Source organism: Bubalus bubalis, chromosome 7, assembly GCF_019923935.1.
Source record: "Bubalus bubalis isolate 160015118507 breed Murrah chromosome 7, NDDB_SH_1, whole genome shotgun sequence".
Taxonomy (NCBI): domain Eukaryota; kingdom Metazoa; phylum Chordata; class Mammalia; order Artiodactyla; family Bovidae; genus Bubalus; species Bubalus bubalis.
The window spans coordinates 77,129,863-77,157,398 of record NC_059163.1 but is presented as its reverse complement, the minus strand read 5'-3'; the positions used below and the strand labels follow the sequence as shown (position 1 = coordinate 77,157,398).

The 27,536-nt window shown below is 39.3% G+C and overlaps 2 protein-coding genes across 14 annotated transcripts in view; one reads left to right on the top strand and one right to left on the bottom strand.

Moving 5' to 3' along the window:
- The first annotated feature begins 6,496 nt into the window (after positions 1-6,496).
- PACRGL (parkin coregulated like) lies at positions 6,497-25,872 on the top strand. 9 transcript variants are annotated; one of them, XR_006552328.2, is made up of 10 exons: positions 6,505-6,810; positions 9,875-9,942; positions 10,058-10,212; positions 11,493-11,560; positions 12,746-12,836; positions 16,347-16,481; positions 16,950-17,057; positions 21,049-21,129; positions 25,107-25,316; positions 25,632-25,872. XR_006552328.2 is itself a non-coding variant. In XM_006063264.4 (9 exons), the coding sequence occupies exons 2-9, from the start codon at positions 9,891-9,893 to the stop codon at positions 24,258-24,260; spliced, it is 747 nt and encodes a 248-aa protein (XP_006063326.1). In that variant the 5' UTR covers positions 6,497-6,644; positions 9,875-9,890; the 3' UTR covers positions 24,261-24,973. The 9 variants fall into 9 exon arrangements, 8 of the variants coding, with proteins under 8 accessions (XP_006063326.1, XP_044801977.1, XP_044801976.1 ...); XM_006063264.4 differs by lacking the exons at positions 25,107-25,316; positions 25,632-25,872 and adding an exon at positions 24,204-24,973 and having other exon boundaries at positions 6,497-6,644; XM_044946041.2 differs by having other exon boundaries at positions 25,107-25,872.
- A 1,056-nt stretch (positions 25,873-26,928) lies between these two features.
- Positions 26,929-27,536, bottom strand: part of KCNIP4 (potassium voltage-gated channel interacting protein 4) — a 1,300,658-nt gene continuing 1,300,050 nt past the window's right edge. For all 5 annotated transcript variants that reach the window (XM_025290631.3, XM_006063269.4, XM_006063272.4 and 2 more), the window contains one exon: positions 26,929-27,364. In XM_025290631.3, coding sequence (XP_025146416.1) covers positions 27,317-27,364 — 48 coding nt within the window. In that variant the 3' untranslated portion in view covers positions 26,929-27,316. The remainder of the gene's footprint in view (positions 27,365-27,536) is intronic.

Here is a 27,536-nt window from a genome sequence, read left to right as displayed (position 1 = left end):
TAGGGCTTACCTGGTGGCTAAAGAATCTACCTGCCAATGCGGGAGATACAGGTTCAATCCCTAGGTTGGAAAGATCCCCTGGAGAAGGAAATGGCAACCCATTTCAGTATTCTTGCCAGGGAAAATGGACACAGGAAATTGGTGGGCTACAGTCCATGGAGTCACGAAAGAGTCAGACACCATTTAGCGACTAGACAACAGTTTTCCTGGGTAAAGGCTGTTCTAGTGGCTTCTAATTCCACTACCCATGGCTTCTCTCCATAGATTGGAGAGTGAGTGTGGAAATTCTGCCATTGTCTGTCTATTCTACCTATGCATTCTGGAATTGGAGAAATAACCAGTAATGGTTTGGGAGATTCACTGAGGCCACGATGGGCAGATCTGAAAACTCCATCAATCACCAGACTTTGGTAAGCCTCTATTCTGATTTGGTGGATCACAGTGGTGTTTGCGTCTCCTGGAATTCATTTCAGAGCCAGTGTCTAGTCATCTTTGAGAAGTATGATTATTTCTTTTTTTCCCAATACACAGTCAGCCTGGAAAAAGGTCAGAGTTCCATTTGGGAAAAGATTTGGAGAAAGATTAACAGTTTAGATTTTTCTGAGTGTGGCAGGGTCTTCAAGATTCGTGGATTCTGGGTTTATAATTTCCTCAAGTTTGGGGATTCATTGAGGGCCTGTCACTCTCTTGGTATTGATGATTTAAGTTAAGCTTGTGTTCACTTGACCTATAGACACTTCCACTTATACAGAGCTGGTAAGAATTGAACTGCTCATCTATATTCTGCCAGGGACACCATCATTAATAGCTAACTCCATAGGTCTCTATGAGACAGACTATTCTCACTGCTGCTTTGATTCCAATGTCAACACGGCAACCATACCTACCTTAGCTTTGGTGGTAAGTGTGGCCACATAGCCTCTGGCGCCCTTGGACCAGTTTGTCTCCAGCGACTTTAGGGACCCAACTTCAGTGGCAGCAGTTTCCATGTAATTTCTGACCAACAAAGAGTGACCACAGAGCTCTTCAAGGATTCTGAGACTCCCCTCACACCTTCATTTTTGAACTGTGGTGTTGGAGAAGGGTCTTGAGTCCCTTAGACTGCCAGGTGATCAAACCAGTCAATCCTAAAGGAAATCAATCCTGAATATTCATTGGAAGGACTGATGCTGAAGCTGAAGCTCCAATACTTTGGCCACCTGATGTGAAGAGCTGACTCATTGGAAAAGACCCTGATGCTGGGGAAGATTGAATGCGGGAGGAGAAGGGGATGACAGAGGTCAAGATGGTTGGATGGCATCGCTGACTCAATGAACATAAGTTTGAGCAAGCTCTGGGAGATGGTGAAGGATAGGGAAGCCTGGCATGCTGAAGTCCTTGAGGTTGCAAAAAGTTGGACATGACTGAGTGACTGAACAACAAATGGTGAAAACTACCTTCCACTTGCCCCAGTGGCTTCCACCGCCCTCCTAGGCTGGGTGAGCAGATTCACATGGTAAATTCACTCTAATGTTCCAATATACCCCAGGCTGTGGATACCTTCCTCTACAATATAGCCAGGCAGTTCTGACATTTCAACTAGATCTCCTGTAGGCCACTTTTTTGGTCCATGTTTCAGCCAACCAAACAGTTAGAGCCCTTTCTGGCCCCTCAGATTACTACTAGATTCAACAAATAACCCTGCAGTTAAGTGAGCAATGTTTTGTTTTTTTTTTTAATTTTCTTTCCCAATGAAACTATCAGTTAGCTTATCCAGCAATTATTTATTGGGTAGTTAAATGTGCACTTTGAACATACAGCCTGCTTTTAGGAAGAAACAGCAAAATTTATTCTTGCCTTCTGTTTTGTTTGGATAATGAGATTTTTCTATCACATAATATTTTCCCTCAAGAGCCTGTTGTTTTTTGTGTTTTTTTCCCCCATAATCTGAAATCTATTCAAAAAAGGCTTACTTTTGAAAAATGTAAAGTTCTTAATTGTTATATGCTGCTGGGCTGATTTTAAATGTTATCATAATGATCTAAGCCTCCAGTCTTATTTTATGTTTACATTCTTAAAGTTTATTCGCACCTTTCCTCTTTTGACAATTCTTTTAAAAATTTCCTTTGCTGAATTCAGATCCCATAACCAGAATATAACTATTAGTATGTCTAACCCAAACTATGTGGGGGGGCATGTTTTTACAGCTCTGGGCAACACCAAGTATTTCCTTTCTCATGTTAGTAAGGAAGATACTAGAAAAAAGTTAGCATCTTCAGATTTTTAATTAGGTCAACACCAGAGTATATAAAATTAACAAAACAGAGTCTCAGTTCCTTCTGGATTAATTATTATATATGCATGTAATTCTAAAATGTTGTCAGGATAAATACATTTCCACAATGTGTCACTCTCAGTCTTCATAAAAGCTAATTTAAGGTCACATGTTCAAAGACTGGCATACATGTCAACAAACGTTTGTTTTATACGTGTCAACAAGTTGATCTGTTTTGTCCGAAAGAAATATTTTGTTTCTAGGTTTGACATATCTCTTCAACAGAAGACAATCGTAACACACATTATGGGATGAGTTAGAGGGCTCTGATGCTTTTCTGTGCGCTTGTATTAGTCTGGCAGGACTGCCATAACAAATCTGGTGGCTCAAAGCAATGGAAACGTACTGTCTCATGGCTCTGGAGGCTAGAAGTCTGGAATCGAGGTGTCAGCATCCTTGGTTCTTTCTGAGACTTCAGAAGGAGAATCTGTTCCCAAGCCTCTCTCCAAGCTTGTAGCAGTTTTCTGGAAACTTTTCAATAACTACATCTTCAACAACCCTATTTCTAAATAAGGCCACACTCTGAGGTACTGGGGGTTAGTATTTTAACATATACATTTTGGCAGATAAAATTCAACTCATAGAAACCTGAATGCTGACAAAATGTTCCTTCTCTCAGTGTAATATTTCACTGAATCACTATGAAATTATTATGCATGTACCTCAGTGGAGGATTCCATTCTCCTTCACTCCAGTATTATGGGTCTTATGACAATTTAATAGGAAACACTCCTTATCATCAAGAGGCAGTTTCTGTTTCTCCCTCACACATCTTAAGCTGTAAAGTACATTTCCTCATCTGGAGAATCGTGTGTGTGTGTGCACATGCGTGTGTGTGTTCAGTCTCTCAGACGTGTCCGACTCTTTGATGCTTCCAGGCTCCTCTGTCCATGGAATTTTCCAGGCAAGAATACAGAAATGGATTGCCATTTCCTTCTCCAGGGGATCTATCTTGGTTAAATGCAGAGTATGACTCAGTAGACTTAGGTAGGGCTCCTAAATGATGATAATGATCTGAGAATCACTCTATGAGTAGCAAGAATGTAAAGGTATCTCCACAATCCATGAATTAGAAAATAAGTCAAATGTTGAAAACAATTTCCTCAGCAACAGACTGTACCAGGAAGTCTTGACTATTGATGTTTTACGGAATAAAGTCATTTGAACTGGTTTCCATTATAACCTGACATCACCACCATGGACACCTGTCAGAGTGAAAGTCAAGGCATTCCATTTCTTTTAGGCTTGTTGCAAATCACTGTAAAAGAAGACTCATTAACTCAAGATCAGAAAAACAAGAATTACCCAGGATTTAATGAACTGATTTAATTGTGGTTAACTTTCTACTTTCTAATATTATATCTAATAGATCTAAGAAACCCATTCATTTCCTGTCTATTTCTAGCCTTCAATTTAATAGTCTATATTTGAACTAAGTGGAATGAAAAACTCTTTAACTGGTATATCATTTGGCTGACATCTCAAAACAGAAAAAAATCCTATAGAAGATCACCAAATAGATTGTAAACTAATGTAATAAAAATGTTTCTGCAAAAATAATATTTTCTGCTACCCCATGCCACTTCATACCAACTGCAGCTGCATTATTTTATGCTAATTCCCTCAGGAAGGGGCGTCATGATAAAAAGAAGCTGATAAGAGTCAAATTTTTTGCTTTGAAATTTCAAAAATCATGTTCAATGGATTAGTCATTATTTGGAAGATTAGGAAGAATAAACCATTACTCAAAGTCAAGGTCCAGATCTGAGTGCAAAGAGACGGTGTCTTTTGATTCATATTTCGCTTATGACTGTTTCTTAACTACATGTATTTGGTCACCAACATTTTAAAGAAAATATAAAAGATATTATTGGCTTGACGTAATTACTTTAAAGAAACTCTGTTCCTTTTTGTACAAATTACAGACCAGCTGATCATCTCCAATCATACTTGCCTTCCCCTCCTTCCATATGGGTCCCAGGGCAATAAATGTCACAGAACTGATAAGGATCTAGCTACCTCTGATCCCAGCAGGGTGCAAAATCAGAAGAAATGGACACATGGTGTGTCTAGGCAAAACTCAAAGGCAGTTTCACTAGATTTTCATGACCTCCACAGCGTGGAACCCAACAGGTGGATTCCTCTCGCTTCGGTTGGAAAGAAAAGAATATTTCCTGGGTTCTAGGGAGAAGAAAAGAATTAGCTCTAAATGAGAACCCCAAAGGAAAGATATGCACGTGCTGTCCACAAGGATGGCGACTGAAGGCCTGAGGACCAGAATGGTGAAAGTGCAGCTCAGCAGAAGGCAGCACCGGCAGAGGACAACAGAGGGCCAGTTGCCCCACTGCTCCTAGCATCACTGCCCTTCCACAGTGAGGGAATAAGTTCCTCCTCTAATCCAAGGAGAAGATTAAATTTCTTCTACTGACAGAAAGAAAACCTGCAAAAGAAATTAAATTCAACTTTGAATTGAAAAGGGAGTTACATGAACTTATTCTAAAATCAGCAATTCATAATCAATTAACTTTCCTTTTATATTTTGCATTGATTTCCCAACATCTAATGGTATATTCTACATACAGTGTGTACTTGTTAGGTATCCATTTACTTTTTTCTATATTTGTACAACTTTCTTACACTCCAGGCAAAGAGGCTAAAATATCATGAGCTAGGTGCTGCCAAGGCTGCCACTGAAGATGCCAGGAGTGAAGAAAGGGGCAGGTGATATAGTAAATCTTCAAGAAGCTAGAGAAGAGAGATGATAAGGTGAAAATAGCTAAGGAATAGGATTTTCTTTTCTTTTTTCTTAAAAAATTACTTAAATATGCACTGGGCTAGATATTGGGGATAGGAAAGTGATGGAAATAATTTCAGTCTGGTGGAGACCATAGGAAAATCAATATAATGAATTTTAAAAGTGAAGATAGACTTGCATGCAAGTTTTGCAGAACATTAGAGAAATTAGATATGCATAGAATTCATTCGTTCAGTGCATTTATTTAAAGAGTATTTCCTGAAGCACCATTGTAATGCCCTAGAAATGGAGAAACAGAATGAAAAAAGGCACAGTCTGGTCCTGAAGAAACTCAGTCTAGAGAAAATGCTTCTGGGGCAGCAATTAAGAGAACAAGCATGGTGTATCAGGGGTGGGGCAAGATTACACTTCCTGCAGTGTCCAAACAATGTCAACTGCATAGTCAGATATTACCTGAGCAAAAAGTTAAGGCCATGGGTTGACAAAAAAAAGAGGACGCTAGAAAGGTACATAATAGACAGGGCTGAAAGGGTTTGGGTTTTTTACTATGACGCCAAATGCTTTTGTTGCAGTTGCCAAGGGACACGCATTTTCCTGCAGTATTCATTTTATTGAGATAATCTGGGGGTACACAAACACACTTATTTTAAAATTAAAGTATGGATGTATCATGTGCTAAGTCGCTTCAGTCGCGTCTAACTCTGCGACCCTATGGAGGCCACCAGGCTCCTCCGTCCATGCGATTCTTCAGGCAAGAATACAGGAGTGGGTTGCCCTTTCCCACTCCAGGGGATCTTCGGGACCCAGGGATTGAACCCGCGTCTCCTACGACTCCTGCACTACAGTTGACTGCAACAGCATATGCATTAGTAAAATACGACAGGAAAGGAAATTCCACAGCTGGGCTGGCAGATGGCTCTGGCCTTAGCCGTAGAACACACTGGGGCGAGAGTTCAGGGTCCTCGGCTATTAGAGGATTTAGGGCAATGATACACGGAGACCATAAGGCTAAGTGTGTGGGAGAAACGTAAGAGTTAAATACATAGACTAGGGTAAGGCTGCGGCGCAGGTAGTACAAGGAACCTGTATTCTCCTTTGCTCCTTGACTCTGCTGCTGCTGCTGCTTGCTAAGTCGCTTCAGTCGTGTCCGACTCCTGGCGACCCCATGGACTGCAGCCCACCAGGCTCCTCCGTCCATGGGAGTTTCCAGGCAAGAGTACTGGAGTGGGGTGCCATCGCCTTCTCCGGTTCCTTGACTCTATCATTCCGAAAACACTCTGCTCCTGGTACCCCTTTGTCATTGGAGACTGAGCGCCAAGTTCGCGAGCTGCCCTTTCAATACGGGGCGCCTCGTTGCCAGGGCAACCATTCCTGCCCGGCACAACTCTGCGACCTCCATGCTATTGGCTTGAGGACGCAGGGTGCGTGCGACGTCACTGCGCGGCGCCGCAAGATCCGGGAACCCTGCGAAACCTGATTTTTCCCGGTCCCCAGCGGCCGGCGACGGGACCGGCAGCTAGTGGCCCAGCGGGTGCTGGTTGGCTGGTGTGCAGATCGCGGTGGGAGAGAGGAGCGGTAGGAACAGGTCCCTAGAGCGGTGAGCTGTACATGTGCGGGGATCCGCTGTGCCACCCTCATTCTCTTGGCGGAGGCGGCTTCCTGTCTGATCAGTTGCTATGGCCACGGGACCACGTTGCTAAGGAGCCTGGAGATGCTGAGCGCCATGAGCGTGCCCTTCCTGGTCTGGCTTTGGTTGAGAGCTGCCTTATTTGAAACTGGCGCCTTTACCCACTCTTACCTGACCTTCTTTAAAAAAGAAAAAAAGAAAAAGCAAAACACAACTTTTGTTTTTCTCCATTTTTTCCTCTCCATGTCCTCATTTTCTAACTTTCACAACATGCCGGCCCTGACCTGGTCTTAGGTATTGGGAATTGTGTGGTGTTAGAGGCGAAGAGGCTAGGCAAATGGAAAACAAATAGGAAGACCCTTAATACTGGCTCTTTGGATTTTCTTTACGGTGAAAAGGGTTGGGATAGGTGAATACTGGGCTGTGTCGCTGTTCTTTGAAATTTGAAGGAGCTTTAGAGATGGAGCTCACTTCCTTTTGTGGGGCTCCTGTTAACACTTTTGGGACCTTCCAAACACCAGATTAGAGAGTAGGAAAAAAAGTGACCTCTGTCTCTGAGAATTTAGCAGGTAGTTTAGTGCAGTGGTCTCAAAGGTAAGTGCGGGAAGAATAGGTATGTGGAAAAAGAAATAAGGTATATTGAGCTGTCCAAAACAATGAAAGAAAAGTACTCTTTCCTAGCATAGACCCAGATGCCTGTAACCCCTTGTAGATGATGACCCGCAGCATCTAAGGAAAGTAAGGTGAAAAATGAGGGGTCCACAGTGGGGCCTTGCTTAGTTTGTTTGCTTTCTTAATATTGTGACATAGTTTAGGTGTTGGGGTTAAATGGATTAATAGATTCTAGTGTCTTCTTAGAATCTTTATATTGTTTTGTAAAAGATTGAAGGGTATTCTTTGTAATATTTATAACACAAAAGAGTTACTTTTTCACTTCTTCCCACCATTAACCCTTTACACCACCCTCACATGTTATTTAATGAAAAAGCTAGTGTAAGATGAATGAACCTTTTTTTCCTTTTACAAACAATTCATGCTCTGGATTTGTTGTCAGTGGTATGCTCCCAGGTGGATATTATTTTTTAAAAATTGAGTACACTCCATTTGTCTGTAAGGTAAAGGGTGATATTTTTAACAGTAACTGAAAAACTGTTTGGAAAGAAGCTCTAACACAGGTGTTTTGGAAGTGGACAGGGAAATGTTTGCATCATTGTGTGTGTGTATGTTTTGGTATTGTTGCTGAAAATTGCATAATTGTATCACACATAAAAAATGTCCTGTATACTTAAAACCTTTGGAAGCTCCATATTCTAACATGTTCTTCGAATGAAGAGTTTCAGTAGCCTTTGAACTTATTCAAAATCTAATGTAGCACTTTCCAGTTAGTACCTTATAGAAACAGCTGTTTGACATAAAGGAACATAGAAATTGTGTCATTCCAACTTGTTGAATAATCACTGAATTGGCAGTATTAGGTTGCACTTTAAATAGGTCATAATTAAAGTCTGTGTTAGCTTAGGATAGGATCTAACAAATTTAATGAGCTAATAATTACCATATTTTTAGAAAATGCCTTGGGGAGGAATGTGAAGTGTGATATTGGGAAGTAACTCATCTGCTGGTACTAGGCTGAGAAAATTAGGTCAGCATATCAAATTAAGAAAGTTGAAATTTAAAATTACTCTGTTACAGAAATAATCTTACATTTAGTTTATCTTTGCAAGGTACTTTGATCTGGTCACATGGTATTTAAAATATTTGGAGGCTGAATGTTATTACATGGAACTTTGCCCTCCTTGTGAAGACTTCTAATTTGTCAAGTAAATTAAAATAATCTCATGTTATTACTCATTTAAGAAGGCATCAATGTTTATATTGAAGAGAGAACTAAAAAGTTGTGATTTGTGTCCCCAAATATTTGAAAAGCTGTTGTTTACAAGTAGAAGACTACATCTATGTGGCCTTAAAAGAAGATCTTATAGAAAAATGACTATATTAAAGACTTAAAATGGAAAGTACTCTAATGGAAAAATATTTGGAGTGTCTTGTAAATGGGGGAATGGAGTAATCAAGGGGGAATAAGGAAGCAAGGCAGAAATCCAAGTGCTGTGGAAACGTGCATTTGAGAAACTGATGATCAGGAAAGCCTGCATGGAACTTGGGATTGGAGTTAGACTTAGAAATACCAGCAGGCAGTTGAGTGTATAAGTCTGGGTGTGTGGTGGAAGATTCTTTGAAATAATTTGATTCGGCAGGAAAACAAGGGCTATGAATTAGAGACCTGTTAGCAAAGAGGGAATTACGGGAGAGGGAGAAGAGAACCATTCACTGGGTAAACTTGACATATCATCTTCTTTAACCTTCAGTAATAACTTTGATAGGATTAGTATCTCCCCCATTTTCAGATCTCAAGAAATCAAGGCTTAGGAAGATTAAACAATCTGCTTCAGTTCATAAACCTGTGATTAGTAAAGAGAGGCAGTCCCAAATCTGAGCCCAGAGCTCCTTCTACTTCATCATGTCACATTGATCATATCTGTAGGGTTGTGTGTGGGAAATGGAAGAAAAGGAGACATTAGACATCCTAAATTTTTCAGCCTGAGAGATCAGAAAACTGGTGGGGCTTTGAACTGACAGGCAGTTCATAACTTCAGGGTGAAAACCTCAGTTTGAGTGATGTTAAGTTTAAGGGGTGTATTTAATAGGAGAGTTCATTACGTCACTGGAAATGTAGGACTTGATATGCAGATGTGAACACTGGGAACTCTGGAAATACAGAGGCCAGAGAAAGTGGAGACAGTAGGGGACATGCCAACCACTTTTCCCAGAAATCTAGTCTATATTTTCTGTATGTGGCCAGAGGATTACAATTGAGCTTCTAAAAGTGTATTTGGACTATTTGAATGTAAAAATGCATATTTTTATACATTTTGCTTACAGATATTTTAAAAGAAATTTTCATTGGAGTGACAGATGGTTTTTAATTTACTGTTATTGGTATTATTAAAGTTGATAATTTTCATATTTTCTTACTGGCTTTTTAGGCATTTTGCTCCATATCATACCTTTTCTGTGGGACTTTTACTGTATTTCCTACTCTGTTAGGTTTGGTCTTTATATTGTTAATGAATCCTCCTCCCCAGAAACAATGTTGAAATCAAGTTTCATGTAACTGCAGGAGTAAAGGAGAAGCAATGCAGAAATCAGAGTGCCATAGGGGCGTACAGATGAGAAACAGACTGACAGGTACTGAATGTTCTTTTTAAATGAAGAGGTGTATTTTGTTTATGACACACTGTTTTGTACAGATGAATGCAGGTGTGCTTTCACTTCTTTTTTGTTGATGTTCTGGTTTTTTCAGATAACTGTGATCAAAGGACATCATCAAGTGCACAAGTAAAACATGGGACTGCAGTTCAACAAAGCAAATCTTCATCATCAACCAGTTCTCCAGAATCTGCAAGAAAACTTCATCCTCGGCCAAGTGATAAACTGAACCCTAAAACAATTAACCCGGTAGGTACAAAAGAGATTCCTGACTCAGTAGGTTTTCCAAAGTATTAGACTTTTATATACTGTTCAGCCATTCTGAATGGTGTCCCATTTCTTTTGTTAGTTTTAAGCTAGTTGTGAAGGAAGGCATATGGTAATCATGATGAAGAATGGAGGTAAAAATATGAGTGTGGGAATGAGAAGGTGTAAACTAGAAATCAGTCGGCTTTGGTATGTCATATCACATTCTTTTTTTTTTTTTTTGGATGCATACTGTGGAGTATAAAATAAATTGCATATCAACTTTCTTTTTTTAAAAATTTACTGTGATTATTGTACTTCCCAATATCAATGAATAACCTTGTAATTCCGTTGCCTAGAATGAATCACATGCTTTCATAGTTGCATAAAGACCTCTGACCATTTCTTTATGACCTGCAAATTAGCTCCACCAGAATTCCTAACTACAACACTAGCTTTCTTTTGCTTTCTCAAAGCAGATTAATCACATTTAACAAACATAAGGTTTATATACATAAAAGTACATAATTGTAAGTTTCTAGGTCAGTTTGTCCACAAAGTAAACACACTTGTGCTCCAACACCAGATGGTGTCTGGTCCAGCCTTACATAGATGATGATGGTTTCAGCCTTTAAAGGGGATTATGAGAGTGGTTGAGACACAGTCTTCGATGGCAGGTAGAATACAGCAGATACTTCAGCAAGGATACAATGAACTATCCAAAGGCAAGAGGAGATTGTCTGACTTTATAAAAGAAAAATGGAAAAGAGTTTAAGCTTCTGTGTTCCTTTGCTTCTTTCTGTCATTTGTAGCGTCAAGAAATTTTAGGTTCTTTGATCATCCAGACTGTATGTATTTGAATGGAGGACAAGTAGGACGTTATGTGATATGCAGGAATCTACTTTGCCTGTACACCTTTTCTCCATTTAGCTTTCAGTTTGAAAGGTCACAGTGGAGGAGGGGTGGCAAGATATATTATCTTTATTGTATTTGTTTATAATATTTAGATTTAAAAATATTTATCTATGGTATGTTTATTTTATATGTGGTTTCAGCTACCTCCAAGCCTCTGAAACAAGGGTTAAAGGAAATACAAAATGTGGAGAGGATTGATCATTTTTCTGAGTAGAATGGTACACTTGATACAAGCTTGGTGGGCTTGAAAGTCAGGGTGTCTGTTTGCCTCGGACCTCAGCAGGATTGAAACTAATTAGGTATCACTAAGTGGAGATGATAGTAATAATTATTGTATTCTTGTCTTTTTTTTTTTTTTTTAATTTTAGTTTGGTGAACAGTCACGAGCCCCTTCTGCCTTTGCAGCTATTTACTCTAAGGGAGGTATTCCTTGCAGGTAAGATCAATACGAGTTATTACTGACCATATTATTCAAAATAATTGAGTAAAATCAATACAGTTCTCATTTTAAATGTATTGAAAGTTTTATTTACTAGGGAGGTTGAAATAACACTGATATGAATCAGCCACAGGTGTACATGTCCTGAACTACGCCCCCCACCTCCCTCCCCATCCCATCCCTCTGGGTTGTCCCAGTGCACCGGCTTTGAGTGCCCTGTTTCATGCATCAAACTTGGACTGGTCATCTATTTCACATATGGTCATATACATGTTTCAGTGCTATCTTCTCAAATCATCCCACCCTCGTCTTCCCCACAGAGTCCAAAAGTCTATTCTTTATATCTGTGTCTCTTTTGCTGTCTTGTATATAGGGTCATTGTTATTGTCTTTCTAAATTCCATATATATGTGTTAGTATACTGTATTGCTGTTTTTCTTTCTAACTTACTTCACTTTGTATAATAGGCTCCAGTTTCATCCACCTCATTAGCACTGACTCAAATGCATTCTTTTTTAACAGCTGAGTAATATTCCATTGTGTATACGTACCACAACTTTCTTATCCATTTGTCTGCCAGTGGACATCTAGGTTGCTTCCATGTCCTGGCTATTGTAGATAGTGCTGCAGTGAACAGTCACTCCAGTATTCTTGCCTGGAGAATCCCATGGATGGAGGAACCTGGCGGGCTACAGTTCCTAGGGTTGCAGAGTTGGAAACAACTGAAGCGACTTAGCATGCACAAATGATACCTGAAAATTAATATTGCTTATGAAAAAAAATTATTTCTAATTATCACATTTGTTTGCTTATTTTGTGATAGGTTTGCTATTGTTTTGTCTATGGGTTACCTATTTTGTTATAGTTATGACTGAACCATATGAAATATAACATTTGCATTAAGATGCAAATAGCACTCTAAAACTGTAGGCTTAACAAATGTGGAGATGTGTAGTTTAGTCATCAAACAATTTTGTTAAAAGGGTAGGAATTTGTAGGATTGTAAATATGCAATTATTGCTCTATAAGGTGCCTTTGTAATATCTTTTACAGTCAGGAAGTTCCTACATGTTACAAAATAATTCTAATATGGTTATGTTGAAGAAAGAATATATCATGATTAATCACTGTTTAGTATATAAGTCTCTTGTTCTTATCACATTCACTGACTTTTATATTTTAGGTTGGTCCATGGTTCAGTAAAACACAGGTTACAGTGGGAATGTCCTCCGGAAAAGCTTCCATTCGATCCTCTTCTTATTACTTTAGCCGAGGTAAATACTCTTATCTTTCCGGAGTGTTTATTTTTTCTAATTGCATTAAATGTTATTTTGTAACTCATCAGTAAATCTCATTCTTTACTTTTGAAATAAAAGCCAAGGAACAGATATTAAAACACCACACTTCCTTAGGAACTAATTATGAATGGTGTATGTTTCTTAGAAACTGATTAATCAGCTTTATAAACATGAAATTAATCTGCACAGGGATTTGTAGATAAGTAGATAAAATATTCATACTTAATTTAAAGTGCTTGGAATCATATTGAACTAGTCAAATTGGGAGGATATCATCATTTAAACTCATACTAGAATCAGTTAACAGTGCCTGTTTGGTCCTTCCTTATAGAACCTCTATTACGTCACCTTTAACATATGTTTCTTAGGGAACTGATATCAACTACCTAAACGTTCTTTTGGGTAATTTTCAGGGCTTTTGCCTTCTTGTGCATTTTAAGTAAAATATCATAGAGATGGTTTTTGTAGAGGATTTCAGAAAAACTTCTCATATATTCCTTTATATTAACATGTGTCAGGAACAAAGTTGGCAGAGTATTAGCCTGAAGTGAGTCAGAGATATCTTTTGTGAATGTTATTATTTATAAATGTGTGGAATTAGAGACAGAAGTTGAGAAATGAATTAACCAGTTGTACTTAACCTTAACTCATCTTCTTTAAGTCTTCAGGATCATTTTTCTTGTTGCTGTTAAAAAGCAAGTCTTTACATTAGGTCCTTGATGGTATTAATCTGAATTGGCAGTGCCTCTGGGATAAGTCATACAGTAGTCAGGAATCCAAAAGATATGACACTGAAAAAATTCAGATTTTTTTTTTCTTCACTCAAAGAAACATTTGCTTTTCCTGTAAAACTTGTGGGATGGGCCAGATGTCAGCAGAGCTGAAAAAGTAGATAGTTGTGCTGATTGAGATATCTTAATTATAGTGAATGCTTAGAATTTCTAATTCCTCCTTTAGTTTTCCCAGTTTATTTACTCTTTTAAATGGACATATCAGTTACTACTGGGGCTTCCCACGTGGTGCTAGTGGTAAGGAACCTGCCTACAAATGCTAGAGATGTAAGAGATGTGAGTTCAATCCCTGGGTTGGGAAGATCCCTTGGAGAAGGAAATGCTTGGAGAAGGAAATGGCAACCCACTCCAGTATTCTTGCCTGGTAAATCCCATGGACAGAGGAGCCTGGCTGGTTACAGTCCGTAGTGTCACAGAGAGTCCGATATGACTGAAGCGGCTTAGCACACAGGCATCAATTACTTCTGAAGACTACCTTCTGAAGACTACCAAGTTATCTTAGGTCTTAGCTTTTCTTAATTTGTACCTCAGCCTGCAGAATGTGTTTTGGTGTAAGAAGTAGTGTATTTTTATGGATAGCCTATTTTGAAATTAAATTTTAATCCGTCTCTTTTAAACTTTGTGTTACAAACTAAAGATGTTCGTATTTCATTAGTTCTTTTTTGAGCCTTAAACTTTTTATATATGGTAGCACACAATTTTTTAGATGAATCAAAACTATAGTGATACCTTTGAAAACATACTCTAGCTAATCATAAGACAGGGGCAGTGCTTTGACTTGAGGAATCCTCAAAGGAACTCTGAGTTTAGTTTCAGTTCAGTTCAGTTCAGTCGCTCAGTCGTGTCCTTTGCTCAGACTCTTTGCGACCCCATGAATCGCAGCATGCCAGGCCTCCCTGTCCATCACCAACTCCCAGAGTTCACTCAGACTCACGTCCATCGAGTCAGTGATGCCATCCAGCCATCTCATCCTCTGTCGTCCCCTTCTCCTCCTGCCCCCAGTCCCTCCCAGCATCAGAGTCTTTTCCAATGAGTCAACTCTTCACAAGAGGTGGCCAAAGTACTGGAGTTTCAGCTTTAGCATCATTCCTTCCAAAGAAATCCCAGGACTGATCTCCTTCAGAATGGACTGGTTGGATCTCCTTGCAGTCCACGGGACTCTCAAGAGTCTTCTCCAACACCACAGTTCAAAAGCATCAATTCTTCGGCGCTCAGCCCTTCTTCACAGTCCAACTCTCACATCCATACATGACCACAGGAAAAACCATAGCCTTGACTAGACGGACCTTTGTTGGCAAAGTAATGTCTCTGCTTTTCAATATGCTATCTAGGTTGGTCATAACTTTTCTTCCAAGGAGTAAGCATCTTTTTCCAAACACCACTGTTTTTATTTCTGTCCTGTGTAAACTTTTCTCTTTCCCCTCTCCTCATTTAATAATGGGGAAGCAGTGACAGAACCACTACTGTTGAGTCCATTTCACCTTGACCTAGGGTTCCTCATCTCTAAAATGAACAGGATGGGGTGCTCCGAACTCCATAGAACCTGTGTTCTGTGGTGCCAGTGTAACTTGGCAGCATAGTTTTCAAAAGCATGGTGGCATGTAGGAAAAGAAGTGTTTCATCACCATTTAGAAGCAGATAGTTTTGTTTGGGGATTTTTTTTGGCTACATGCATGCAGGCATGAAGGATTAATTTCCTAATCAGGGATCATACATTTGTCCCTTACAGTGGAAGCATGGAGTCCTAACCACTGGACTGCCAGGGAATTCCCCTGGAAGCAGATGGTTTGGTCACAAGGACAAATTGGTTGAAAATTAGTATTTTTAGGCATGACCCCGCAGCTGGTTATACTTAATTCCAGATAATAATTAGTCAAACTGAGGGAGTATTGCTATTACTTTCTTTGTTTTATCTTTTCAAAAAAGATGCCTATTTTATCGTGACTCAAAATAATAATTAAAAAGAGTACATATAATTGTTCCTAGTGCATTTAGGGTGAAAGGCTTTGTTGAGAAATTTACAGGTTTCCCCCCTCCCCCATATTTTTGTTTGACTTTCTGATGTTAAAGATGGCATTTGAAATCTTACAATGCATTTTAAACATAGTATAAGATTTGTCCTCTAAGTATCTTAGTGTTTAAATGTGAAGGAGATATAATATTTTAGAGGCTTATTAAATAAGTTGTAAAGTCATCTTTAAGGTAGGGGGTCCAACAATTTTGCATTTATAAAGTGGGATTTAGTAACATAGATTTTAGACTAATTTGTTGTGATTTCTGGCAGCGTTTAGGAGTATAAGCAACATGTTTTTGGTATCATAGTGAGTTTTTTTTCTTCTCTTTTTATTTACCTTTCCTCTCTTTCATCCTCCTTCCTCTTTTTTTCTCTTTTTTTCATTTATTTTTCCTAGCTTCTCCTTTGCTTTTCCCTGTTCCTTTTATTTTTTTCTTATTACTCTTTTTCCTTTCCTTCTTGGTTAGAGATCCTTTTTGTCTCATGCATATCCCATGTTCCATAATTTATTAGTTTAATTGAAATTGTAATTATTGAAATTATATTTCACAAATAGGAAAATAATACTAAAACTTGATTTCACTTACATGAGTAAGGTTTACATTTTTTTTTCTTTTATCATCACTAAAATGGGTAGTAAATCTTGTTTGTGTTTGTTTGTTTGTTTGTTTGTTTTGGCAGGGTCTGAGAGAGACTAAACATCCGTACACCTTTGTGTCAAAGGAAGGTTTTAGAGAATTACTTTTGGTCACAGGCGCTCCTGAGAAAGCTGTGCCTTTGCTTCCTAGACTGATTCCTGTGCTGAAGGCAGCTCTGGTATGTCCTTTATTCCTTTAGACTTTCTGCAGTATATTTAGAATATTTTACATCTTTTTTTTCTTTCAAATATTATGCAAATTTTTTCTTTACCTGTGATTTCAATGTGTGTGCAGAATTCGGCCACTGTTTTTCAGGGCCAAATGATTCCTTACTGGAAGATACCTTTAGAAGATGTACTAAAGGTAAAGAGGAACATCTTGCGTAGTTAGAGAAAATAATGAACCTGAAGTCAGTCTTTCTGTAGGCTACAATGTATTTTATTTAATATTTCAGTCAACCCAAATTTAATTTTTGCTTCTAGATGTCCTGTACTAAAGATTATTTTTAAATCCTGGGTTTGGTTGGTCATTTTGTAATATTGAATGTTCACTTTTTCTCCACCTGCTTACCCTTTCTCCTTACCCATCCTTCCTTTTCCCCTTTCCCTCCCTGCCTGTGCACCGTGAACCACCCAACCCTCCCCAGGTCCACGTGGATGATGAAGTGTTTGAAAGAGGATTGAATGCTCTGGTACAGCTAAGTGTCGTCGTTGGTCCTTCTCTAAACGACCATCTGAAACATCTGCTTACCAGTGTAAGTGCTGGAAAGATTGGAGAGGGCTTGTGTATGTGTATCGTTTTCTGATGTAATGGCTTCAAACTAATCATTAAAATGATTTAAAACCTTGAAAAAAACCTCATCATCGTAACCAAAAAGTATGGACATCAGACCTAGTTGTTCTTAAACATTTTTACATTAATGGGCGATATAGTCTCTTCAGTTTTTGTTTGTTTGTTTTTTTAATGGAAAGCATCTGCATGAGCAAATTTAGAGTTGTGATCAAAGTAAACAGAATTGAATGGACAAAAATTAATGAACAGTGTGAGATCTTCATGCGCATGTGGATTATCTATGAATTCTAAGCAGAGCTTATAAGTATTCTTCCCATGGACGGAGGAGCCTGGAAGGCTGCAGTCCATGGGGTCACTGAGGGTCAGACACAACTGAGCGACTTAGCTTTCACTTTTCACTTCCATGCACTGGAGAAGGAAATGGCAACCCACTCCAGTGTTCTTGCCTGGAGAATCCCAGGGGTGGCGGAGCCTGGTGGGCTGCCGTCTATGGGGTTGCACAGAGTCGGACACGACTAAAGCGACTTAGCAGCAGCAGCAGCAGCAGAGCTGTGTTATTCATCTTTTTTCTTTGTTTTACATTGTAATTTTTTTAGTGAGTCTCTAGGATTCAGGTTGAGCCATTTTCCTGTTATGAGTAGTTTAACCCTATCACAACCTAAATTGGGGCACTCTGCATTTCAGGAGGTCCCCAGGACTACCCTTAGGTTTGCTGAAATGACTCATGGAACTTAGAGAAGCTGGTACTCAGTGTTGCAGCTTATTACAGTGAAAGGATACAGGCTGAAATCGTCCAAGGGAGGCGCTGTGTAGAGCAGGGCCAGAAGAGAGGAGGTGTGGAGCTTCTGGCTCTCTCCCAGTGGAGCTGGGGGCCAGTGCTTGCATTTTCCAGCAGTGGTGCATCACAAGGCACACGGAGCATTGCCAGGTGGGAAGCTCACTCGAGCCTGAGTGTCCAGGGTTCTCATTAGACGTTTTGTCACATGGCATCACTGTCTGCCTGCCTGGTTGACCATGGTCTCCAGCCTCTAGAAGTTGAGCTGGTACTTGGTGCCTGGAGTCCCTGACTGTAAATCACATTGTTAGCACTATCTGGTGTGGCCCAAGGCCCCAGCTAAACAAAGTTACTCTTACCTGGCAGAACCTTCCAAGAGTTTAGAGGTTTCCATCCAGAAGGGCAAGGACCAAACATATATATATGTATATCTCCCCTCTGTCTTGAGCCTCCCTCCTCTCCTCCCATCCCACTGCTCTAGGTCGTCACAGAGCTCCAGGCTGGGCTCCCTGTGTGATATAGCAGCTTCCCACTATCTGTTTTGCACATGATAGTGTACATATGTCAGTGGTACTTTCTCAGTTTGTCCCATCCTCACTTCCCCTGCTTGTGCACAAGTCCGTTCTCTACTAGGTTCATCAGAGCCATTTTTCTAGATTCCATATATAAGCATTAATACACAATATTTGTTTTTTTTTTCTTTCTGACTTACTTGACAATGTATGGCAGGCTCTGGGTTCATCCACCTCACTACAGCTGACTCAAATTCATTTCTTCTTATGGCTAAGTAGTATTCCATTTATATATGTACCACATCGTCTTTGTCCATTCATCCGTTGATTGACATCTAGGTTTCTTCTGTGTCCTGGCTGTTGTAAATAGTGCTGCAATGAACGTTGGGGTACGGGTGTTATTTAGAATTGTGGTTTTCTCAGGATATATGCCCAGTAGTGGGAATGCTGGGTCATATGGTAGACTTATTCCTGTTTTTTAAGGAATCTCTACTGTTCTCCATAATGGCTGTATCAGTTTACATTCCCACCAACAGTGCAAGAGGGTTCCCTTTTCTCTACATCCCCTCCAACATTTATTGTTTGTAAATTTTTTTGATGATGGCCATAAATCAATCAATTTTAGATTGCTTGGTTGAGACAATCAGCAGTTTCACATAAATCTGCTGCTCTCTGCCCTCCCATTTTGTGTCAGGTATTATTTGAGGCACAGGGAATATGATACTAAACAAAACCATGCATGCCCCCTGCCCTTGTGGAGGTTGGTTTTGTTTTGGGGGAGAAATACGTAGCAATGAAATCTGCTGAGAGAACTGGCATGAGGTAAAGAGGAAGTGAAGTGTAAAGAAAAGGATCCTTCCCCTAACTGGAAGTGGAGCTTCCTACCAGCCTCGCAGCCCTGCCCACCATGGTGGAGGGAGGAGACCGGATCAATGGTTAAACTCTCTTAAGTGTTTCTAGAGGTGCCATAGCATTTATCTTCAGTCACTCACATACCTCCTCAGAGCTCTGCTTTTCCTAAGACAAGGACTGACTGAAAGGGTCTCTTCCCTTCCTGGGGTGGCAACGCTTTGGGGAGGCCTAGCTACCACACTGGCCTTCACGCCCTCGCCGGATTCTGTAGAGTAGAAGGCCCTGGAAACAGGATATGTAGGGGCTCATCTCTGGTCCGTAAACTACACACGGTGAGGACCACTGAGTTAGATGCTCCTCCTCTCTCCTCTCCCCACTTCACCCATTCAGCCAGAAAGGCTGCACTTTCACGTCTCATAGACTTCTACATTAGACATTTATGTGAAGAAAGGGCTCTTCTAGGAAAAATATTTCAAAACCAGTTACTGAACGTACATACAACTGATTTTCTTCATATGCGAAATAAGTCATATCCTTTGTGAGCTTCAACTCTGAGAGACTGTTCACTGACCCTAGGACAGTGATCCTCAAACTTGAAGAAGTAAGTACAACACCTAGGAATCTTGCTAGAAATGCAGAACCTGGACCTTTGTCCTGAGAGTCTGCTAAAGTAATTTGTGGGGCCGAGAATCTGTACTTCAGTGGGTATATGCGATGAGATGGTGGTGGTTTGTGGATCTGCCTGTGGTCATCTGTCCAAGGGTAACATGATCTGAAGAAAACAAACCTAAGATCTTTAAGAGGCACTTTTCCTTGTTCATCCCCAGGACATTGATAAGCCCTTCCTGTCCCCCTTTTAGAATTGCTTTTGTCACATTTTTTATCTTTCTGGGAGTCTCTTCTGACCCTCTGTAACCTTCGATGACCTGGCTGAAAGAACCCGCTACTCAGTGCTCAGTGGTGGGAATTGTCCTGGTCACTTTCAGACCTGGGAAGACGAAGAACCAGAAACCAGCTCTAGGACAGGGGCTTGCTAAGTATTTGGTGATGAGGAATTCTTGCCGGGGCTCCATTTTTATCCCCAGAAAGTGGAGCCATGAGCAAGTCCTGCTCTGGCTGGAAGGTTCAGGTTTTTGGGTGAGTGTTGCAGACGTTTGGTGGGAGAACACAGCAAGGAGTTGTGTTGAGGGCCTGAACCACACTGTTTCCCTCTTTGCTCCTGTTATTTTGACTCCTGTGCTCTCTCTCATCTCAATCAGAGCTTCCCGCCTGTCCAAGCAGGGACCTTCAGGACGTAGCTGGGGGCTTTAGGTGATCTTGTGGGTTTTAGCTGGATTCTTCTGCCTGTCACTGTTACTGAATTATTCATGCAAATACTCTGTTCCTTGTTGTCTCTTCCATTTTTGACTGTAGGAAACACATGTGCTTTAGAGGCTTAGCTTTCCATCATAGTCCTCCAGATGGTCTTACAAATTACAGAATGGGAAAGAGTGTAATTTCTTAGAAACCTTACTCGGAAAACTTACAGTATGGTAATACTAGAGCAGATTCTGGAAGTTTGGTATTATATCAAATAATATAAATCCATCTTTTTAAACAGGCACAGTGAATCTATTCTATGTAAGCTTTTATGAAATATTTCCTAAAAGAAGCCTTGCAATCTAAAACAAAATAAGTGGTATTTATATACTTATATATAGTAAAGACTCAATGGTATTATTTCTAGTTACCCTATTGGTGAATTTTTACTAATGTTTATGGTGAATAGTGTTACTTTTTTAAATCATTTCATTCTTTTAATCTTATTTTCAAAGCTTTCTAAGAGATTAAGGGACAAGAAATTCAAAGAACCAATCACCACTGCGTTACAGAAGCTAGAGCAGCATGGCGGAGGTGTAAGTGAGCATTATTCTCCATAAACCGTAGTTTCTAAAAATTTTAGTCGTATTGTAAAATTGATCCTATAACATGTTATCTCACTTCAGGCTCAAGTAACCATGTGGAGTTAATATGATTATTCTCTTTTTAGAGATCAGAGTTTCTGTCTTGCCTAGGTCACAGAATTTTTTGTTTTTTTTTTTTTTAAATTGAAGTATAGTTGATTTACGATGTCATGTTTCAGGTGTACAGAGCAGTGATTCAGCTGTATATCCGTACATATATATACGTATATATATATATAAACTTTTTTTCAGATGCTCTTCCCTTACAGCCTACTATAAAATGTGGTTCCCTATGCTGTATGTTAGTAGTAGGTCACACGGTTTTTAAGCACAAGGATCCAGACCCAGGTTGTGTAAAGGTGGGGCCTGTGCACTCTCACTGTGTTTCCCGTGTGGCGCTCCTTTTAGAACAGCTCTCCAGCTTTTTTTTTTTTAAAGTGTTTTGGATGTTTTTGCTTTTACCATTGGGAAGTTCAAAAAAAAAAAAAAAAGGACTAAGAGGAAGAAAGAGTCGGTTTTTTTTTTTCCTTTTATTTGTCATCTTTTCTGTCTGAACAGTTTGAAGTCTGTCCATAATCAAAGGTTGAGATGAGGTTCCCAGATGGCTGGGTTGTTCTGTCTGAAAGGTACATGTGCTCGCTTGAACCTGTGTACGCGCACACAGAGGAGTGATTTAGCTGACTAGTCTACTTGCAGGAAGGTACCGGGATGTGGGGGATTTCATTACTCTCTGTGTGTTGTCAAATAACTGGGGTGATTGAATTTTCGTCACTTGAAAAATGTGTTCAAATATTCTAGGCTTGGAAATATTTCCATAATGCAGTGAGTCAACCGTGTTTTGGATGTTACATTTAATCAGAGTTGCATGGGATTAACATTGCAGAACTCAATTTTGCTCTAGGTACTTGATTATAAAGAAAATTTACATGATCGATAGAATTTTAATATGGCAGATGTTTTAGTTTAAGCATTGCCTAAATTACTTAATTTGACCAATTTCAGTGACTTTTTAAATTGATTGTTTTTTTTTTTTTTCCATGATGGAGTTCTAGGGTAAAGTTTATAATGTGAAAGTCAGTCCCCGGGCTACTAGATAATGGGTTTCTTTGTTGTGTGAGTCGAGGTGGAGGGTTAACCTTCAGACACCTTGTTAAAATGCACAGAATCACACCCTAGTCAGTCCAGTATCCCTTCCCAGCACAGAAAGGAATTCTTCTTGCTTATACATGTGTTTGCTGTTCTGAGAATTATAAATAATTTGCCCCTTCCTCTCTGAAATGCAAATAAACAGATGCTAAATAATGATGACAAGACTTTTCAACCTGAAACTCTGCAGATGTGGCCTGGTATGGGGCCTGGGCAACTAGAAAAGGGCAGCCCAGCACCTTAGATTTCATGGGGGTATGTGTGGAAGAGGGGACAGTTTGTGAGTAAATACAGGTTAGAAATGGGCTTCCCAGATGGCTCAGTGGTAAAGAATCCACCTGCCAATGCAGGAGACATAGGAGATGCAGGTTTGATCCCTGGGTCAGAAAGATCCCCTGGAAGTGGAAATGGCAACCCACTCCAGTATTCTTGTCTGGAAAATTTGATGGACAGAGGAGCCTGGTAGGCTACAGTCCATGGAGTCAAAATGAGTTGGACATATTGAGCATACACACAGGCACAGGTTAGAAATAGCTCACTAGGATTTGGAGGGGGAATACAGAGGATGTAGGTGACCAATTCAAGGATCCCAGTGACAGCTAGCAGTGTTGTTCTCTTATTGCCACTGAATTGTACTAGTTTTTAGTCATGCTAATACAGAATAAAAAGATTTTGAAGTTATAAAATCTATTAAGTGTTGGGTATTCCCTCAGACTTTTTCTGTTCTTTTTCCCTCCTTCTAATGTCTTACATAATATTTTAGTAATAATTAATGTAATTGTAATAGAAAGTTTTGATCACATATCAAAGACTGTCCCGTGACAATTATTATTGTACTTGCCTTCAGTTCAGTTCAGTCGCTCAGTCGTGTCCGACTCTTTGCGACCCTATGAATCACAGCACGCCAGGCCTCCCTGCCATCACCAACTCCCGGAGTCCACCAAAACCCATGTCCATTGAGTCAGTGATGCCATCCAGCCATCTCATCCTCTGTCATCCCCATCTCCTCCCGCCCTCAATCCTTCCTAGCATCAGGGTCTTTTCAAATGAGTCAGCTCTTCGCATCAGGTGGCCAAAGTATTGGAGTTTAGGTACTTTATATTCCATCATGAAATTAATGATGTTCTTCCTTTTCTAAAAACTTCAATGTTTATATCTTTTCTTTTAATATTGGAGATGGGTCTTTATGAGACAATCTTCTCAGTGTTATAGTTTCTTATTTCTTAGGGCTCGTGTGTATTACAATGATCAGAGGACTCAACTTCTGGGGAAAAAAAATATTACAGACAGCCATGACGTCTTTTTCTTAGAACTAATCAGTTTACTATATGCCTTAAATTGAAACTGGTTTATTCTTAGCCTGATTCAGTTTTCTTTTTAAATGATATATATGTATGTCTTGGGAAAGTACATTACAAATAAACGTCCTGATCTTTATCAAGCAGGTAAGAACTTACTGCATGATAGGTACTCTATTGAGTACATTTTAGACATTAGATTCATTTAATCTTTCCTACAGCCGTCAGAGGTGGATTTTGTTGTTATCCCCCTTTAAAGAGCTAGAATCTGAGGTATAGAAAAGTAATGAGCCCCAGATTTGATAGGGAAGTGATTGGCTAGAGATCGATTAAAAAACTGGTAGTCTGGTTTCTAACTACTTTTCTAGTTAAATATTTTTAAACCACAAAAAGAGACAACCTATATTTTATTTAACTCAGGAAAAAGGTTCTACTTCTCTTTCCATTATTCTGCTCCCATGCTATTTGGTTTGTTTGTTTGGAGCTTTGAACACTATTTTAGGCATGCTCCTGTCAACATAGTACCTATTAGGGGAACCCTGCATGATAACAAATGAGGCTAAAATTTTCTTCTGTTGACAGGGAAGCCTTATCATCATCAAATCTAAAATTCCGACATATTGCTCCATATGCTGTTGAAGAAAGGAGCATGAATGACAGGTGTTAAACGCTGACCACGGATATCTGTAAAACCTGTTCAGAGTCACTTCAGCTTATTCTTTCGTAAATCACAGCCATCCTTCATTATTACTGGCCTTGGATGAGTATATACACAAGTCCACCGAATCATAGTACAAGTTATTCATCAAAAAGAAAGAATGGTTAATAATGGAAAACTATTAAAAATGTTCCATAATACTACAATCTTGTGGGGTTAATTTTTTTCTTTTTTTTTTGTGATTTGTGTGAACAGCAGTTACTGGGTTTACAGTGGATAGGTTTGTATGTATTTTCTGGTGCCTTTTGTATATAACATTTACACAGTCAGTTTGTACCTGTGTACTTACTTTTAGACATTCTGCTATTTCCTGGGTTTTATATCTGTTAAGTCTATGGGAGTTTAAAATAGTGGACAAATATTTGTGAATTCACTGTTAATTATATTGTTTGTAAGTATGTATTTTATAATGCAGAATGCTTGGAAAAAATTTCTTTCCAGAGTATTCTACTTTAAGAAAAAGCTTTTTAATGTGTAAATTCTCTTTTAAGTATGGTTGTTTATTACAACTCATTAAAATTACCTAAATTTAGGTGTTAATTGTATTTAAGTGAATATATGTTTATTTCATAGTCTGAAAGTACTGGTATTCAGTACATGAAGATATTCAGAAATTAAAATCTTAAAACTCTTACATGTATTCAGTTATTTTGTTGTGCTTGCTTATGTTTAACAATTAGCTTAGTTGAAAAAGCTATTAAAGCATTACTTATAAGTGTAGTTCTGAGTGTTGATGTAATAGAAGCTGATTCTAGATCTTTCTACAGAGAAAGGACTAGAGGGAGAGAAACAGAAAACAAGAAGACCCTTCACCTTCTGGGCAGGAGGAGAGCCTTAGGGCCCTGAGTAGCCATACCAAGTCCAAGGCTGGCTGAGCCTTCTGAAGAGATGGAGTTTAGAGCAGCAGCTCCATCCCAGAAGGAGCTTCCTTGGTGGCTCAGACAGTAAAGAATCCGCCTGCAATGTGGGAGACCCAGGTTCGATCCCTGGGTCGGGAGGATCCCCTGGAGAAAATGACTACCCACTTCGGTATTCTTGCCTGGAGAGTCCCGTGGACAGAGGAGCCTGGCAGGCAACAGTCTTGGGATCACAAAGAGCTGGACATGATCGAGCATGTTCACAGTTTCACATTCTATCCCAGAAGGATGTTCACCCTTTCTTTATTCCTCAGATATGTGGAGTGATCTCTTTGTGTAGATAATTCTCATTTCAGGTGCAATCTCACAAATGTAATTTAAAATCTAAGTAACTTCTAAAAAGTTCTAACTGCAGAAATGCTCCTTCTCCCTCAGGTCTCCTGTCCTTCCTGGTCCCCTGCCTCACCCATTCTTCCCTCAAGTCTACTCTCATCACATCCTCAGGTCGCATCAGTCACACGCCTGCCTGCCCACTGCCCTTGCTCTGACTCTTTTTCCTTGCACTTTAGCACCACCCAGAGACCAAGATCTCTACAGTTTAGAAAATCCCATAGGAAAAACTTCATGTGTTTCGTCTAATTATAAAATGTATTGAAATAAAGACCTATAACATAGACAGTAGAGTTATAAACATTTTATTTGCTTTTATTTTTTCATTTTGAAATACAAAATGTGCACATTGAGTTTACACAAACACGCGATGGCCAAGTTCAGTGTACATGTATTGTACTACTCTTAATTTCTACACTGGTGATAGCAGGGCAGCTTTCAACATCCTATGTCTACACCAGAATAGATACCTGATTTATTGTTGCACAGACAGTTGCAAATTTCCTCCTACTCTAGCCTCTTGGTCTTGGTGATATTTCTGCAAAACAAGGAAGGTGTGTGTATCTTTAGTAATACTGTGGCAGCTTTACGATTTTGGCTTAAGGTCATTAAAAATAATCTGAATAATTGGAGTTTTATGATGAGTTAAATCATAATACAATCCAGAGGAGTTGCTTAGCATTTATATTCATTTTCTACTAAATTTTGGTATTCTAGTGCTTAATATAATGGAATCAGTGGTGCTCTCAAAGTGAATTCTACTTGCTGTTTGTACCTAGTAGGCATTGGGGTAGCCAAGATTTCTTTGTCCCTGAATGGCACATAATGTAAAGGTGCCAGGAGGCAGTCAGAATGGAATAGGCCTTGAATGCGGTTAAGAATGAACTTGCTAAGCACTGCCATGGACTAGAGGACAGATGTCCTGACCCTTTTCATAAGCCTGTGGACATCCTCACTTTGTTTCACACCTTCTTGGACTTCCACTTAGTGACAGAAAACAGTCAACCTATAGGATTGAACAAATCCAAAATTACATATATCATGTAGGCCTTGGCTATAATACATATTATGAAAAATTGAGAACTGCTTATTAAATAAGCTCTATTAGGCATATGATGACATCTGGGATAAACTGATTTGTTTCGTGTTATAAAAAATGCCAGATAAATGAAGGTTTTAACAGAAGGCAGCAAATCCAGAGAAACTGGGACTATGTGTGTGTGTGTGTGTGTGTGTGTTTTCCAATTATAGTAATCTTGTTTTGTTTACTTAAATTATAACTGGAATTACAGCATTCAAACATGGAAACTAATAGCTGGAAATTAAGTACAGATGCTACTATTTTAGAAAACCATTTAAAATCCTGGGGCTGAATACATACAAGTGAGTAGCAAAAAACACTGATATTTTAAAATCACCAATAATGTGAAAGCTTCAATAATCACATGGCTAAAGAATGAATAAAACTATATGCCAGATTCTATTCCTTTTGAATATTCACAGGGTATGAAATGACTTAGAACATCCCATGGACTCAGTGGCATTATGAAAAGGATGCAGATTTATAAATGGACAACTCAAATCTTTTGGGGGTTGCTTTATATTAAAACAAAGCTTGTTTGCATAATGTGCCTCATTGTAAAGCTGAGCAATCTATGCTAAAAGTGGTAGCTCCAGCTTTGTGTGATAGAATCGTTCACTTTTGTCTATTTGAGGACGTATTTGACAAGCTAAATCACATTTTCGAAGAGCTGCATGGAGCGCATGATGTTTTCATCCTGTAAAGGAGAAACAGTGGAATTTAATTCACCATATCTGTAAAGGAAAGTGCACTATTTTGCCTCTAAGGATCGCCAACCCCCACCAACCTCCTGTGCCAAATGTTCAAATACTGTGTCTGCAAATGTAAATACGCTTCTATCCATTTTCCAGCTGATACTGTGGAGAGCC